This window comes from Crotalus tigris, unplaced genomic scaffold, assembly GCF_016545835.1.
Source record: "Crotalus tigris isolate CLP2741 ecotype Arizona unplaced genomic scaffold, ASM1654583v1 scf7180000019504.1669754, whole genome shotgun sequence".
Classification (NCBI taxonomy): domain Eukaryota; kingdom Metazoa; phylum Chordata; class Lepidosauria; order Squamata; family Viperidae; genus Crotalus; species Crotalus tigris.
This window is the reverse complement of record NW_024097569.1, coordinates 401,266-417,935: the sequence shown is the minus strand read 5'-3', so window position 1 is coordinate 417,935 and position 16,670 is coordinate 401,266. Positions and strand designations below refer to the sequence as shown.

The 16,670-nt window shown below is 43.5% G+C and overlaps 1 protein-coding gene across 1 annotated transcript in view; it reads right to left on the bottom strand.

Annotated features, from left to right (window-relative positions):
- Positions 1-246: 246 nt before the first annotated feature.
- The window catches only part of KIAA0319L (KIAA0319 like), a 57,844-nt gene continuing 41,420 nt past the window's right edge, over positions 247-16,670 (bottom strand). Inside the window, exons 12-21 of the mRNA XM_039362986.1 lie at positions 15,882-16,014; positions 14,351-14,499; positions 13,718-13,872; positions 12,828-12,966; positions 10,976-11,135; positions 9,212-9,354; positions 5,911-6,033; positions 4,656-4,746; positions 4,463-4,554; positions 247-2,376 (exon numbers count right to left, since the gene is read on the bottom strand). Coding sequence (XP_039218920.1) covers positions 2,189-2,376; positions 4,463-4,554; positions 4,656-4,746; positions 5,911-6,033; positions 9,212-9,354; positions 10,976-11,135; positions 12,828-12,966; positions 13,718-13,872; positions 14,351-14,499; positions 15,882-16,014 — 1,373 coding nt within the window. The 3' untranslated portion in view covers positions 247-2,188. The remainder of the gene's footprint in view (positions 2,377-4,462; positions 4,555-4,655; positions 4,747-5,910; positions 6,034-9,211; positions 9,355-10,975; positions 11,136-12,827; positions 12,967-13,717; positions 13,873-14,350; positions 14,500-15,881; positions 16,015-16,670) is intronic.

Sequence of the window (16,670 nt, the reverse complement as noted above, 5' to 3'; positions counted from 1 at the left end):
CGTCCAGGCCCTAAAAGTCCTCATTTCTCCAGTCCTATCAAGGAATTTCTCTGTGTGCTTGCTGAGGAAGCAACTCTTCCTCCTGAACACATCCCCATGGCAACTTAGACCCCATTCCAACCTTTGGTCCGTTGGAAGTGGAACGTGCTTTTGCTTAGAACACAGTTGTTCATTTTCAGGGAGCCATCCAATTCAAGAATTCCACCTCTCCTACTGGGAAGGAAAAGAAGACAAGGACAGCCATGATTACAGTTCAACGGGGTTAAGAGCCCCCACAGGCTGAGCAGCATATTTATTTCTTCATCTTCCCAAAAATCAGTAGTGCAGCAATGTAAACAGGAAACAGAAGAACTTGAAAAATGATTCTTCACCAGAAATAAGCCTGGCCAACATCAGGATCCTCAAGGCTACATTTCCGTTTATAACCTTTTGGGGCCTACATAACACTATCAACTTTTTCTCCCTTACTTCCAAAGACTTTATTAAGAATATAGTAAACCATTCACCTTGGGTCTACTAACCTCTACAGCAGGGGTCCCCAACCCCGGTCCGTGGACCGTCACCGGTCCGCAGCATGCCACCAAGCAGGCCGCACAAACAAGCAATGCTCCATCCTCAGGAGGCAGGCAGTATTCAAAACCACACCCCTTCTGGTCCGCGGGAAAAACCTTTCTCCATGCCACCGGTCCCTGGTGCCCCAAAGGTTGGCGACTTCTGCTCTAGAGGACCCACATAATTGTTCAGGAGGTATCTGGCGCCTGGGCCACCAACTGGCCATCCTAAACCTAAAAAAAAAAAATCTGAACTTCGACAATTTAAAAATTAGGGTCCTCCTCATCACAGTGTAAGTCCTTAGAATGGTTTGCCTTTTGCAATTCATCAGTGATAGCACTAAGAGGAGGGAATGAGGGGGGGGGGAAAGGAAGGGATAATCAATTAGGGTTTTTTTTTTTCTTTAGAGGGGGAAAAAAAAGGATGTTTGCCAAGTGTGAAACAGAGAGCACGGAAATGAATAAAGCACGTAATAATAAGAGGGGAAAAGGAAGATGAGCGAGAGTAAATCACATACCCCTAATGAAACTACGAAGCATTTTCCATCATCTTAGGGACGAAAAGGGAGCTGGTTCATATTGCCTAGTAACTTGTGATTTCCACCAAATGGGATGTTCAGTGGAGATGCCTGTATTTGCTCTAGGTTTTAAAAAAAAGGGGGGTGGTGGTGATGGTGGTTTATCGATCTGACATGGGATAACCAACATTTCTGTTGGAAAGCACACAATGTGCATGGAATTAACAACAGATAAAGAGGTGCTACAATAGGAGAGGAAGAGGCTCTGATCTACTGGGCAGTATTGGAATCAGTTTGCCTGTATTTGCCTTTTGATCCTCTCCCTCATTTTCAACTTGTGCAAAAGTGGTTTTTTGTTGTTTTCAAGACAACACATCAGTGTTTTTCACAGGCAAAGGAGCCTGTTGTTTTACAGTGTGACTGACTATCAGTGAGAAAAACTTTCAGGCTGGACGCAAGAGTGTGGAGGAAAAAGCCACCACTGATCTGGAGGCTCCATCTCAATTCTCACCACTGGCAAAAACTTAAAAGGGGAAATAACCCTTGACCATCATAGCCAACATGCAGTTTCTTTGCTTGCCGTGGAGACAATGCTTAGCTTCTTCCATTTCTGGAAAAGGAAGCTCCATCAATGATGGTGAATCAGAAAGGTTTTCTTAGGACAAAAAAAAAAATAGTTTGAGGCATCTCAGCTTTCAAGACAAACTACAAAGTGTGTTCTCACAAACAACACAGGAGTGTGTGTGAAGAAGGTTGCCAACGCTGTGGCAAACAGATGTTGGCGAGAAGAGCCTGGGATCGCTACTGCAAGCCCTACGCAAATCGATGCGTTTTCACAGGAGTGGCCGGGAAGTTCTGCATTGTTTTTCAGAACCGCACCCGCCCTTTGTAGTCTTTGTTTCACAGTTTCTACTTTTTTTTTTTTGCCAAAATTAAATTTCCCTTTTGAGTCCAGCTTCAAGTACCGGGCAGTTTGACTCCCCGTTTTCTTAAGAGATTATTGGTAAAGAGAGAAGGGCTCTCCAGCAGTGATGCTCCCAAGATGCCTCGTGCAACCGAGGGCGAAGAGAGAGCGGTCTTCTGAATCCCTTGCCACCTCTTTGCGACGCAGGCCGGTCGCTATAGAATCTCTTCTCGCTGTTTTTTTGGCTTCAGGATCACCTGCCCGTTTCTCAGAAACCCGTTCTGGCCATGGAGCAGCTTTCCTTTCTCCCGGTCAGGCCAAGTGAAGATGGCTTCGTCGCTGTCCAGTTCAGACTCGGAATGCATCAGACTGGTATTCTGGGCCTGGGACTTCTGCTTGCTGCCTTTAAAAAGGAACCAAGAAACATCAGGAAGCGAAAGGCTGCCTGTGGAGCGATCTTCGTCCTCTAGATCAGCCCCTCTGACCTGGTCCGACAGGGAAGATATGTTGCGTTAGCCCAGTGTTTCCCAAACTTGACAATTTTAAGGCATGTGGACTTCAACTCCCAGAATTCCACAGCCAGTTGAAGTCCACATGCCTTAAAATTGTCAAGTTTGGGAAACACTGCGTTAGCCCATCAGTCAAAAAGTTCTGATTGACTGGCTGCAGGAAGAGAACTTTCTCTCTCACTGTCCCTGCCGTGTGGAATATTCTCCCACCCCCACCCCCCCGCCCACTCTCTCTCACTGTCCCTGCCCTGTGGAATATTCTCCCACCCCCACCCCCCCGCCCACAGATGAGGCAGCCCCCCCCCCCCGGCCTTCCAAAGCGGAGCAAAGACCTGGCTGTGTGGCCTTGTGTGGGGAGCCCAGAGGAGCACACCACCGTGGGGCAGGTTAGCACTCTGAAAGTTCTCCCTTCCCCTTTCAATTAATTTTAAACCGTGTTTTAATCATTCTTGCCTCTTTTAAATGTTTAACTTCTTTGATCAAGAGCGAGAAATACAAACGTTACAAGAAAGAGAAAGGTTAGAAAGAGAAGCAAAAGGAAGACTTATAGAGACAAGAAGCATAAAAAACATAGATCAAGTAAAAAATGGGAGACGTAATTAAGCTCTTTTCTGTAAACATTAATGGATTAAATATATCAAGAAAAAGAGTTTAAATGTTTAACAATTTAAGGAAATTGGATGTAGATGTGATGTATCTTTGGGAAGTTTATATAAAATAGGATTATAGAAAATTACTAGAGAAAGTAAAATTTAGAATTATATACAATATTAGCATAAAACAAGAAAGGAGGAATTATTATATATGTCAAAAGAAAAAATAAAATAAAATCAATATATTTGGATGAAAAAGGGTGAATTTTAATGTTGGAAATAGTATTAGAGCAAAAACAGTATATGAAAATATTTGTATGATCACCAGGCCTAGATGGAATCCCGGTCGAGTCTTATAAAAAATACGAGAGTTACTACAATGAATAATGTTGGAAATTTAAAATGAGGTGTTGGTAGAGGCGATATGTGTATAATAATGTATTATAATAATAATAATATGAATTATTCCTAGTAAGTAGTAGAATAGGAAAGAAGGAAAACGTAAATAAGTAACAATATAAGGACAAATATTTCAAAGAAGAAAGAGGGGGGAAATGTAAATAATAGAAGAGTACTGTTACAAATTGCTGTTAACAAAAAAGGACATATTATGTGTGTATGTGTGTAACGTTTTGCTGTGTTTTGTTTTGTTTTGTTGGTCTAAAATAAAAATTAAAAAAAAATAAATGTTTAACTTTTGTATGTTTTTATACCTTAATATTGCATGGCGTATTCCCAGAGTCCCGCTGTTAGGGAGATGGGCGGTTTAAAAATACGATAAACAAAAAAGAAACAAACGTGCAAAGGGAAGAGATTTCAAGCCCCTTCTTACTTTTATATCCCTCTTTCAGAATAAAGCTTTCTTTACAAAGGCAACAAAAGCATTCGATCTCCAGATTATGGTGTATCAGAGGAAAGACAGCAAAGGAATCACATGCTCGGTCCTCTATTTCACACGCTGGCAGGAATGAGGATCTATATCATGTGGTTGGACCTGATTTCACAACCATTTTTTTAACTGGAGTCATGAAGCAAATCTGGCTTCCCCGACTGATTTTGCTTGTTGGAACCAGGCTGATAAGGTCATAAGTTACACTCACATGATCGCAAAATACTGCAACCATCATAAATGTGAGCCAGTTGCTAAGCTCCCAGATTGCGAACCTGTGACCTTGGGGGTGGTGCGAGAGTCATAACTTCGAGGACAGGTCTTAAGTCGCTTTTTTTGAGGCCGTTGTAGCTTCAAACTGTCCTTAAACAGTCGCCAGTCGAAGACTACCTATAAAGGTCTAAACTGGGGTTCATGGAGACATTTATAATCCCTTGAGAATAAAAATCAGGCTGCCTCAGTCTTTGGTCATCACTAACCTCTTCTCTAAGGTCTCACCTGCTTTGGAATTTGGTTTCAGCTCCAGGCTCTCTTGATCCGTGGCATCCAAGATCTTATACTTACTCTTCCTTCTGGCTTTTCCTTTTTTCCTTCAGGAGACAAACAAACAAGGTGGAGCTCAGGGAAGGCGGAATAAGATGAACAGCTCGCCCGAGGAACCCTGGCAAAGGGGGCACGGGAGTTTACTCACTTCTTGCAGCAGCAGACCACCACCCAGGAGAAGATGCCAAGGGAGACCAGAATCACAAAGGATGCAATCACGACGTAGAGCACACTCCATTCTGGAAGAAGCACAGAAATGTTCTCGGATTGTCTGACTTTTGAGACGTTAAGAGAAATTTCACGAGTCCTTTGGGCACAGCAAGAAGAGGTGAATGCAGTCATGGGTTCTTAGTTAGCAGAGGAAAAAAAATGGAACTTCTGGATTACCAGGACTAGGATCTTGACTTCCTGCCCTTGCTTGGCCAGTCTTCTCAATCCCCTGCTATACTTCTGACTCCAGATCAAAACCAGCCTTACGTCTCCATCTTTCAGAAATTACACAAGAGAGCCTGTGTGTTCAGATAAATTTTCTGTAGCTAATAATAGATACCGTATTTTCCGGCGTATAGGACGACTTGGCGTATGAGACGACCCCCGACTTCGGAGCCGATTTGCATGCTTTAGAAAGTCGTCGGAAAATACAGTAATTTAAACTCTGGATTAAATTCAGGAACCATTTTAGGCATAGAGGGAAGTATGAATGGGCAAATTAAAAAGCAGCCCAACTCTCGTTACTTCACCCATTCTCCTTGGGATTTCACGGAAGAATGGTAAACACAGGAATCTCATGAAATTTGGCAATCTTGTGAATTTTCTTTTTAAAAATTAAACGAGCCCCACTTGCTCCACAAGATCAGTCTGAAAAAGCTGGGGTATTCTGCTATTGTGTTTTTTCTTAATGACCTTCTGTGTTGGGGAGATGCTTCGACTGTCCTTTTCGATAAATACTGTAAATGGATTGGCTGAATTAAGGGAATATTAGCAGAGCCTCACACCCCAGAGAAGTTGATCTATCTTAGGTAGTAGCTACTGTGACTACTCTCCCATCTTCCTTTGGAAGGGATATCCCAATTGACCTAACAGGGTGTGCTACTGACAGATTGTAGGTTAGGCAAAGTGTAATTATCGTGGTCTTGCCTGAACATTCCTGTGGAACAAGGATGAATGACCTCACTGACCCTTCCTCTCCTAGAGAGCATTTAAGACACAAGAAACACAATCTTAGAAGTCAACAGCAATGCTCTATGTCAGCCTGTTAACTCTCCTCTCCTTATAACAGAGAGTAAGATTTAACATGTAAGCAGAATCTAGACACACCTAAAATGTAAGCAACATCCTGACACAGCCTCTAGCAAAACTCATCCTATGTCCAGCAGAGTCATGAAACTGGGATGTCCACCTACCGCAATTGCTTTCACCATCCCCAATCTGCACTTTGATGAAGTTCTCCATCCAAAAAGGATCACAAATACAACGCTTGGTGAAAGAGTCGCATAGGCCGTGATCTGAACAGTTTAGCTGGCAGGCTGAGGAGGAGGAAAATCTAGTCAATAGGGAGGCAGACAGTACCAGGGACAGGGACAGAGGCCGCTTGAGAATACGAATACGGCCTTTATGTATATTTCTCATGGTTGTTTGTCCATATAGCATGGATGTATAAATAAAATACAAGTACTGCCTGGCTGTTTATAGTCTGTAATGATTTAGATGGGGGATAATAAACCAAATCCAGACTAAATAAAAGAACTCACTCTGAAGGAACAAGTTTCCAGAGAGATAATACATATCTTAATTGTGAATACGGTTATACTCTTAACAGAAAACCAACAGATATGCAGTTTGAAGCAAATCTGCATTTATTCTGGTTTTGCAGATGGATGCAACCATTTTGACCAACTCTGGTTGATGTACAACTCCATCTCCTCCCCATATATGCACCATAGAGATTTGATTGGCTATTATAGGCTTCCATTTAATATGGGTATCTGATGTTCAGAAACCTCAACTGTTCCAGAACTAGGTTGGTCTCGGCCATAACTAAAAGATCACATTACATCTATGCTAAGAATTATATTGGCTTTCAGTTCCCAGGTAAATGATGTTGTTAGTTGCGAAGTCGTGTCTGACCCATCGCGACCCCATGGACAACGTTTCTCCAGGCCTTCCTGTCCTCCACCATCTTCTGGAGTCCCTTTAAGCTCACGCCTCCTGCTTCAGTGACTCCATCCAGCCACCTCATTCTCTGTCATCCCCTTCTATTGCCCTCAATCTTTCCCAGCATCAGGCTCTTCTGCAGTGAGTCCTTCCTTCTCATTAGGTGGCCAAAGGACTTAAGTTTCAACTTCAGGATCTGGCCTTCCAAAGAGCAGTCGGAGTTCATCTCCTCTAGGACTGACCGGTTTGATGGCCTTGCAGTCCAGGGGACTCACAGGAGTCTTCTCCAGCCCCATAGTTCAAAGGCCTCCATTCTTTGGTGCTCAGCCTTTCTTATGGTCCAACTTTCACAGCCATACATTGCAACTGGGAAAACCATGGCCTTGACTATGCATCCCAGGTAAATAGCCAGCACTGATTATTATCAGCGCTATGGTTTTGGTTCAGACTACTTGAAAAGACCTCAAAATCTAGGACACTTTCTGCTGACTCCCTTGTTCACAGGGTTCAACTGAGGAGGTTTACCTAGAGTTACTTTGGGCTCATTTTGTGGCAATCCTTGTAGCTGGATTTCTGGAGTGTGATCCCTGCTGAGTTGTGGGAAATGGCCTCTTTTTCAGTTTTAAGAAAGTCCTAAAAATATATCTTTCGAAAGAGATTTGGGATAGGTGATTTTAGTAGGCATTTTTAAAATATTTCTAGCTTTCGCTGCTAATTTACATGAGTGTTTGATATATAGAAGCAAGTTAGGTTCCTAGCCAGTTGCCTGCATAAGACCTGGAGTTTTAGATTTATTTATTTGAATTATAGATCAAATTTGGAGATGGAAGATCTCCCTCATCAAATTTGGAGATGGAAGATCTCCCTCATAGAGCAACTCTGATGATGGGCTTACTGAAATAACCTTTCTGACTTTGCTTGTCAGAAACCAACTGGGAAGGTTGCAAATGATGATCACATGACCCCAGGACCTTGCAACTGTCATAAATACCTGCCAGTTCCAAGTGCCCCAATTCTGATCACATGGCCATGGGGATGCTAAGTGTGAAAACCGGTCATAAGTCACTTTTTTCAGTGCTGTTATAACTTCAGTCACTAAGTGAATGGTTGTAAGTCAAGGACTACCTGTAATGCGTTTTACCAAAGGGCAAAAGGGAAGCTTCAGCAGGTGGATTCGTGAACTGAGCCCTGCCTTCTTGTTTGTTTGCAGTGAAACCAAAAATCAAAACCTGCTGCCACAATTAATCTCCTTCAGTGGAGCCAACAGCACCATCTTCAAACTCTAACCTCGCCCTACCCAGTGCTCGGAGGAAGAATCTTGATGGCCTTCTGGAAGGTAAGAGAGTTGGAGCCTGTTGGATCCCTAGAGCAGGGCTTTTCAACCTTATCAACCACTTTTAGGATATGGCAACATCCGAGGACCACCAGTCGCCTAGCAAGGTGTCAAAAACTTGATGACCCCCCCCCAAAAGGAAAAAAGCGATGAAGTACAGGTAGTCCTCGACTTACAACAGTTTGCTTAGTGACTGTTTGAAGTTACAACGGCACTGAAAAAAGTGCCTCCCAAGCCACAGCCGAGCAAGACACCTGCCTGCCCGCCCGGCTGCGCTCTTCCTCCTGTCCGAGGTTTTCATTCATTCATTCATTCATTCATTCATTTATTTATGAGACTTATATACCACTTTAAGTGCACACTCTCTAAGCGGTGTACACCAGTAAGCAATGTATATATATATTTACATTGCCCCCAATAATCTGGGTCCTCATTTTACCTACCCCGGAAGGATGGAAGGCTGAGTCAACCTTGACCCGGTGAGATTTGAACCGCTGACCTGCTGAACACAGTCAGCTAAAGTGGCCTGCAGTACTGCACTCTAACTGCTGTGCCACCTCGTGAGCATTTTGTTGTGAGCATTTCTGCTGAGGATTGGCAGCAGGGGTGGGATGGTGTTTGGTTTTTATTCCCCGTCTGCTGGGTGGTTGCAGCAGGTTTTGGTCACTTCACATGACCCTGGGACACTGTGACCGTCATAAATATGAATCAGTTGCCAAGCATCTGAATGTAAATCACAAGACCCTGGAGATGCTGCAACATTCCAGCTGATTGGTGCTTCTTCTGGGCTCAGCAGAAGTGCCAGGATCAGCGCCGAGCTCCATCTGGAGCCTGACGCTGATCCTGGCGCTTCCACTGAGCCCTGACAGCCCCGAAGAAGCGCCAATCAGCTGGAAAGTGGCACTGATCCTGGCGCTTCCGCTGAGCCCTGACAGCCCTGCAGCTCCAGCCATCTCTCGCTCAGGCTTGTGCGGTGCTGCCACCGGTTCAGCTCATTCCCCTCCTCCTTCTAGGATGGTTGCATACCACCTGCCAGGTGCCAATGTACCACAGCTGGTACCCGAACCACTGGTTGAAAAGCCCTGTCCTAGAGGAATGGTGTGCACAGGGCAGAAGCTGCCATGGAAAAGACACGCTTTCAAGGTCCCGCTAGGCAGCAACATGATTTCTGGGTGTAACGGAATAAAGTGAGTCTCCTACAGTATCCTCTGACTTACTGACAGTATTGATCTCCAGCGCACGGAAGATAAGGAAATCTGATTGTTGCTTCCGCAATTCACTCTTGAGGGTCCATGCAACATCACGCCCTTTGAAGACCTGGCGAGGAGGCTGGTTCCGCACGTAGAACACCAACTTTGTGCTGTCAAAGGGAAGAAAATTGGGAACGGGAAAAGAGAAAATGATTGACCAGAATTGCAATTCATGAGAGGCAGGAAGGCGCCATGGAAGTTATTTCCTTAATACACAATCTTTGAGAACTTGCCCGATGTTTCTCGCCCAGTGACCATGTGGGCCCTGTGTTTAAGATAATCCTCTTTCCTCTGAAGCAGTGGTTCTCAACCTTTTTAATGCCACGACCCCCAACCGGTCGTAAGTCGAGGACTACTCAACTGGTGCAGCACCGTTTGCAGAATTGGACTTTTGGCAGGCTCAGCAGGGCAGAGACAGCCTGGACAATTCCTATTGGCTTTTGAAAGCCAATAGAATTAGACTCTATTCAAGAGAGTCTATTCTATTGGCTTTCAAAAGCCAATAAAATAAAAGGGAGTAGCACAGCTAAGGAAAAGGGGGAAAAATGGCGGACTGCGTTGTTTGATGACCCCTGTGAAATGGTCGTTCGACCCCAAATGGGGTCCCGACCCACAGGTTGAGAACCACTGCTCTGAAGCCTAATGAAGAGCAAACACATTGCATAGATGATCAAACGCCAATCTTTTAAAACATACGTTATGCATGTGTAAAAGCCCGTCTGCCATTTTTGCAAGTGAGAACTAACAAGAAAAGATTCAAACTGCAGACAGGTGAAACCTTTCCATGTATACTGAGGGCTGGGCCCTTATTTATCAAGCATGGATAAGCAAGGCTACAGATAATGAGAGCTAACAGTATCTGTCTATATGAAAGGGAGGTGAGGCTTTGTGTTAGCTAACTGCCCTTTCCTCAGCCACCATATTGCTCAACAAAATCATGCAGTTGATGCTGGACTGAAGCCAGCATCAGACAGACCATCCACACTGTTTTTGCTTCTTCTTTTTTAAACCAAGTACCAAACAAATAGGAGCATCAGATATTTATAGGCTTAAATATCTGATGCTCCTATTTTTTCAAGTTTATTAGAAATCTACTTGAAGAAAGCAAAGCACTTCAGGAGTGGATTCATCAAAACTGCATCATGGGAAAGGGTGTTACCAGGTTTACTATATAAAACAAAATTGGCTATGTTTAAGCAACACACTTACAAAGTAGGCTGGCTAGAAACCAAGTAACATCTTAAACTACAAACTTCTAAATTACATATTAGTTGGTAGCATCTATGTGTCCAATAGTCCCGCAGCCCTCTAAATTTGTCTGTATTCTCACAATGTGAATGGCTGAGGGCAGGGGTGTTTAGTACAGATATAACTGTGCATACAACTGTGCCCACACAATACAGTGCACCTGGGCCACCTCTGCTCCAAGAAACCCATAGCGCCCAACATTGCAGCCTTAAAAATAGGTCAGTTGGAGCATGTCAAAAGAAAGTGTTGCTTTGTATCATTTTATTTTGATGAGAAGGAGCTGGGGCTAGTGCCAGTTGGGATATTCAAAGATTAGTTATCTCAGAACAGGTCCATTAATGGAACCTCCTTACCTAACTGATGTCTACATTCACCCTCAACCTCAAAAGAACTCCAAGCACCCAATGTACGGAGACATTTAATTTCCAAGACAACCACCATGGAACGGAAGCTGGGTTGAAAGTGTGGTTCTTCTTTTCTTACCTCTTCTCAGTGTAAGCCTGGATCTTCTGAACTGTGATGTCTGAATCTAGGACCCCAAGCAGAACCCCGATCTGACGGATGAACATGCCCTTCTGCCGCTCCGTCAGGTGGCTGACGTTGACATCTAGGATCATTTCCACAAGGTTGTTCCTCCTAGGATCTGGAAGAGTGCTGAAGTAAGTGCTAGAATGCGTCACGTGCACTGGCGAGGTTGGAATGTAAACTTGCTCTATCGCCGGGGTGAGGCCAAGGAAAAACAAAACGGGTCTGCTGTGGCCATCTATGCGTTTAACTTAGTTTAACACAAAGCTAGCCAAACGGGCAGGGCATCCAAGATTCATTCTTTGGAAAATGTTCAGGGAAAGAACATGAAGAAGGATGGCTCCTGAGAGACAGCTGTTCCCATTCCAGGTGAAGCCAACTTGGAGAAGCTTTGTGTTGTTTAGAACAGAGGAGACAAAGTTTTGATTTGAAGTGGGGGCTGGTGGAGATACTTAAATATTTCAGGTAGGATAGGCTAAGTGGCTCTGTCACTTACGGGCGTGTGTGTAGTAGTTTCCACTTGTTTCTGGATTTGGAAGATGGGGGGACTTCGGTTTTTTTTGGCTCCTCTGTTGGAGTAACTACATGCGTGTTGGGCAGCCATAGAAATCCATTTAATTAATAAATATTTTTGTGTGTTTCTCCACCTAAAAGTTAGGAGCCATGCAATCTTTCAGCAGTCAAGTCAGAGAAATTCAGAATCTCAGCTGGAGAAAGCTATGGGGGTTGCATAAAATGATGGAGGAAAATGGGTGCATGTCGTTCGTACGTACACTGTATGCCTAGAAATATGATAAACTTACAGAGTACTAACCCTACTATGTCATATATAGCAGGTAATCCTCATTTTAACGACCACAATTGGGACTAACAACTATATTCCTAAGTGAAGTTGTCACGAAGCTACAACTGTGCTTGTGATCTTACTTCAGCTTTCCTTTGCTTTAAAGACATGCAAAGGTGATACATTGTGAGAATTGGTCGGGAAGTTACTTTTTTATCACTGTCATAACTACAAATGGTTGCTAAATGAGGCAGTCGGTAAACGAGGACTACTAGAAGTGAAACCCAATGCAGGGTCTTAGCTTTTAAAATGGATGAAGCACAGCAGCTAAAAACACAGAAACCGTTTAGCCTAAAGTTACGATTTCATCACATCCATGAAGGCCCACTTCAAGGTCCAATTGGAACAGATGAGTTTATGTCTTGTAATGATTATTAATATTGTGGATTACATGCTTGGAATACGATGCTCAGCTATACTTCTTACTACCAACCCTGCTCCTTCATTAGTTATTTATATTATTGCTACTTGTTATTAGCACATAATAATAAGATCATACATACAGTGTCTACTTCACTTTCCCCCTTCCACATAAGCTTCATGTAGAACAGTGGTTCTCAACCTGTGGGTCGGGACCCCATTTGGGGTCGAACGACCATTTCACGGGGGTCACCAAACAACGCAGCCCGCTATTTTTTTCCCCCTTTTCCTTAGCTGTGCTACTCCCTTTTATTCTGTTGGCTTTTGAAAGCCAATAGAATAGACTCTCTTGAATAGAGTCTAATTCTATTGGCTTTCAAAAGCCAATAGGAATTGTCCAGGCTGTCTCTGCCCTGCTGAGCCAGCCAAAAGTCCCATTCTGCAAACGGTGCTGCACCAGTTGAGTAGTCCTCGACTTATGACCGGTTGAGTAGTCCTCGACTTACGACCGGTTGGGGGTCGCGGCATTAAAAAGGTTGAGAACCACTGATGTAGAACCAATCATTTTGGGAACGAAGATATGATGACGGAAATGGACACGCTCACCAGCTTTCACTTCCACAGTGGCTCGGTCTACAGCACTCTCCCCTTTGGCATCAGTCACTTTTAGATGGAAGGTGTACGTTCCCTCCACCAGGTTGGAGAGAAACAGAATGGGATGATGATCCGAATTATTTAGCACCTCCTGTATTTCAAGCAAACGTCCCAAAGGAAAGAAAGCAGAAATTCAAGATCCAGAAAGGTCTTCAAACAGTTCCAGAATTCAGTTTCTTAAAAGCATTGCACACAAAGACACGCACACAATTATAGCAAAATGGATTCTCTCCTTCATGTGGAGGAGAAGTTGGAAGCACCCCGGGTATCCTCATGTGCTTTTGATCAACAACATAAATTGTAAAGCACCAGAAATGCAGAAGAGGCCTATTTTTACTTGCTTTAAAAAAAAACAAACCTGGAATTTTGAAGGAAGTACAAGAAGCCCTACTGACTAAATACAATTGCAGGCAAGATGAGCAACTATCAAGGGCCAATTAACAGTGAAACAGGTTTAAAAATTAAGAACAGAGCAAGGGTATTTCACTGATACAGCAAGCATTACACAGAGATAATGCTGTGTAGCTTCAGGATGTGCCGTTTCCTTTCTGATTATCTTCTATTAGAGAGCTCCAAAGGGCCCCTGGGGTTAATTAGTTTTATACAGATTTTACAGACTTCTCCTGTACAATATTTATGGGAGTTGTTTCCAACCCATTTAGAGGGCAACTGACTGAGGAAAATTGCTCTAAAGGAAAACAAAATTCAATATACTGGATCGTCCCTAGTTTATGAGCTGCTGTATCGTTCATGCAGTTGGCAAAATATTGCTAAACGTTCTTGAGTCTCACATATAGCAGAAGCACTGTAGAAAATGGAGTAGCAGATCTTTCAATACCCACCCCTGCTGCAGGGCTGCTCTCATCCCGAGTCCACAGGAAGGTGACAATTCCTTTGTCATCCATAGATTGGGACCCATCAAGCTCTGCCGTGCTTGTAGGGAGTGTAATGGTAAGGCTGTTCCCCACAATTTTTGCCACAGGAGGCTGATTTATTTCTGGACAAAAAGGGAAGAAGAAAGGATCAGAAGACTTATGAGTCCAAAGGGTAACAGTAGGTGAAGATACTCCAGGAGGAGGATTTTGGGAATATTCATTCCAGCACGGACTCCATCATCAGCCATAAAACCCAACTGAATTATCAACCATATGGTTTACAGAGCTAGCCAAAATATGGTCAATAATTTCCCTCAAACTTATCAATTAATTACTAAAGAAGATGGGATAATCCAGAAACATACTTTTAAAAAATTCCCACTGGTTCTCGTAGGACAAATTAATTGCAGAATACAATAACAGCCAGGGTGTTGGTTTAGTTTAGTGTTTCTCACTCAGCAACTTTTAAGATGTGTGAACATAATTCTCAGAATTCCCCAGCCAGCATGGGTGGATTTCAATTCCCAGAATTCTCCAGCCAAGATGGCCCATCTGATTTGATGGCCATTAAAATATTATGACTTCCCACCTGCTACTCACCTTCTTTCACAATGACATTAACTGAACTTTGCCCTTGTAAATTCCGTTCATCTTTGACTGTTAGTGTGAATTTGTACGTTCCCACTTTAAGCCCAGAGACTGTGGCTATGCTGCTGTTGGCATTTTCCAGTTTCACGCCATCCGGACCCCTGGCACAGAAGAAATAAGCTGAACTTGACATAAATGCTTGCACAGGAAAGGAAGACAGAGACAGTTATTCCTTCTGACACCTGAGGAAGACCTAGGCTGTGACGCAAGGAGAATTATTTGGTGTGCTCAGGAAGAAATAAACATATCGAGTAGCGTTTCCCCCCCCCTCTCTCTGGTCATGATTCTTTTTCTCTTGTTCCATATAAGTGAATGGAATAAAGTCAAAATAATTTTATTCCAGTCAGCTGTTTATGGAAAAAATAAGATGCAGTTAGTAAACGTGGGTGACACAGATTTCTCCCACCCGAAAAAAAAAGACCAAATATCAAATTGTGTAGGTTTGTGAGGAAGGAGAGATAGGAGACCCTTAAGAGAATTTTCCTGATTTTTCAGAATCTTTGGCATTTTGTAACTTTAGGAAGCTACTTCTAGGCTAGGTCAAAAGTCAGCATAGTTCTACAAATATACAGGAACAATGAATGGCTTGAGATGAGCTTTTATTCCCACCTGAGACCAAGTTCTTGTCAGGACTGCCAAGAAAACCTCCCAAGAGACTCCAGAAAAATGTCTGGCCCCATCAACCTCTTATAATAAAAGGATCCGTTTCTCAGTCTAGGTTTCAGGGAACCTGAAGTCAACACTAATCATGTAATGAAAATCCCATGACAATTGTGTTTTATTTTGAGATTCTCCCTCCTGCCCCCCAAGATGATTACCCCTAATCCTAGACAGAAAAATATTCTACCACATATGGAAGTCTTGATTGCTCCAGAGAAGGTAGCCTTGGTGTGAATAGAATTGAAGCCTTTGAACTTGGGTGCTGGAGAAGACCCCTGTGAATCCCCTGGACTGCAAGGCGATCCAACCGGTCAGTCCTAGAGGAGATCAACCCCGACTGCTCTTTAGAAAGCCAGATGCTGAAGATGAAACTCAAGTACTTTGGCCACCTAATGAGAAGGAAGGACTCACTGGAGAAGAGCCTTATGCTGGGAAAGATGGAGGGCAAGAGAAGAAGGGGACAACAGAGGATGAGGTGGCTGGACGGAGTCACTGAAGCAGGAGGTGTGAGCTTAAATGGACTCCAGAAGATGGTAGAGGACAGGAAGGCCTGGAGGAACATTGTCCATGGTGTCATGATGGGTCGGACACGACTTCGCAACTAACAACAGCAAGTCTATGTACTCAACACCACACTCAAGATAATCTACAACAGGCAAGGCAAGTGAGCCTGGGAGGTGGCAGGTAACTTATGGATTCTCAGGCCTATCTCAAGATGCGAACTCAAAAAGACCTTACTTAAGTAAGCAGAGTAGACCAAATGTGTAATTTCTTTTCCATGCAAAAGAACCACCACCAAGTGCGGGAGAAAAGAGAGACATACTTTGTTTTCTCCCAAAGGAAGGAGACAATCTTCTGGTCGTCTGAGCTCTTGCTGCCATCCAGAGTGGTGCTGTCCACTGGCAGAGTGAGTTCTTTGTCTGGACCAGCATCTGCCCTGGGCGGCTTGTTGTTTTCTGAGTAAAAGGACAGGAATTGAAAAGACGCTCCAGAATGTGGCAGATTGCTTGCAATGAGAGGTATAAAGAGGAATAAAACGCAAATAAAATTGATTTATAGAAAGTTAAACCGTTATCTGACCCATTGGAATCCATACTGGCAACCCTCCTTCTCCCCCGCCCCCCCCCGGATTTTCAAATATGACTGTTGTCTATCCCTGCTAGTCGAGATGCTTTAAGCAGGAAGGCTTGGAATCAGACAGGGCCCTTTTTACATGCAAGGCACAATGTCCTGAATTATGGATTTTTTATAAACAGCCTGTAAAATATAAACTTAAGTTACACATTAAAAATTTACTTGGATACTGCCATATCCTGTTTCACTGACGTTTTATGGGATTTATACGTTTATTTAACATAAGCAGCTTCTACTGGGCAAACAAGTCATATTCTGTAAATCCAACTGAGAGGTTGTAGGTGGCCAAGAGTGAGAACTTAAACCCAGATCGCCTTTTTTTTTTGGCATTAGCAAATAATAATATTCGCTCCACAAAACAGGCATTTATTTTGTTGGTAGGAGCTGCACTTCTCTCCCCCCCCAACACACAAACACACACGAGAGTTCCTGAGGGCCAAAGGGAAAAAGGTGTGACATAATTCTGAATTCTCTAGAG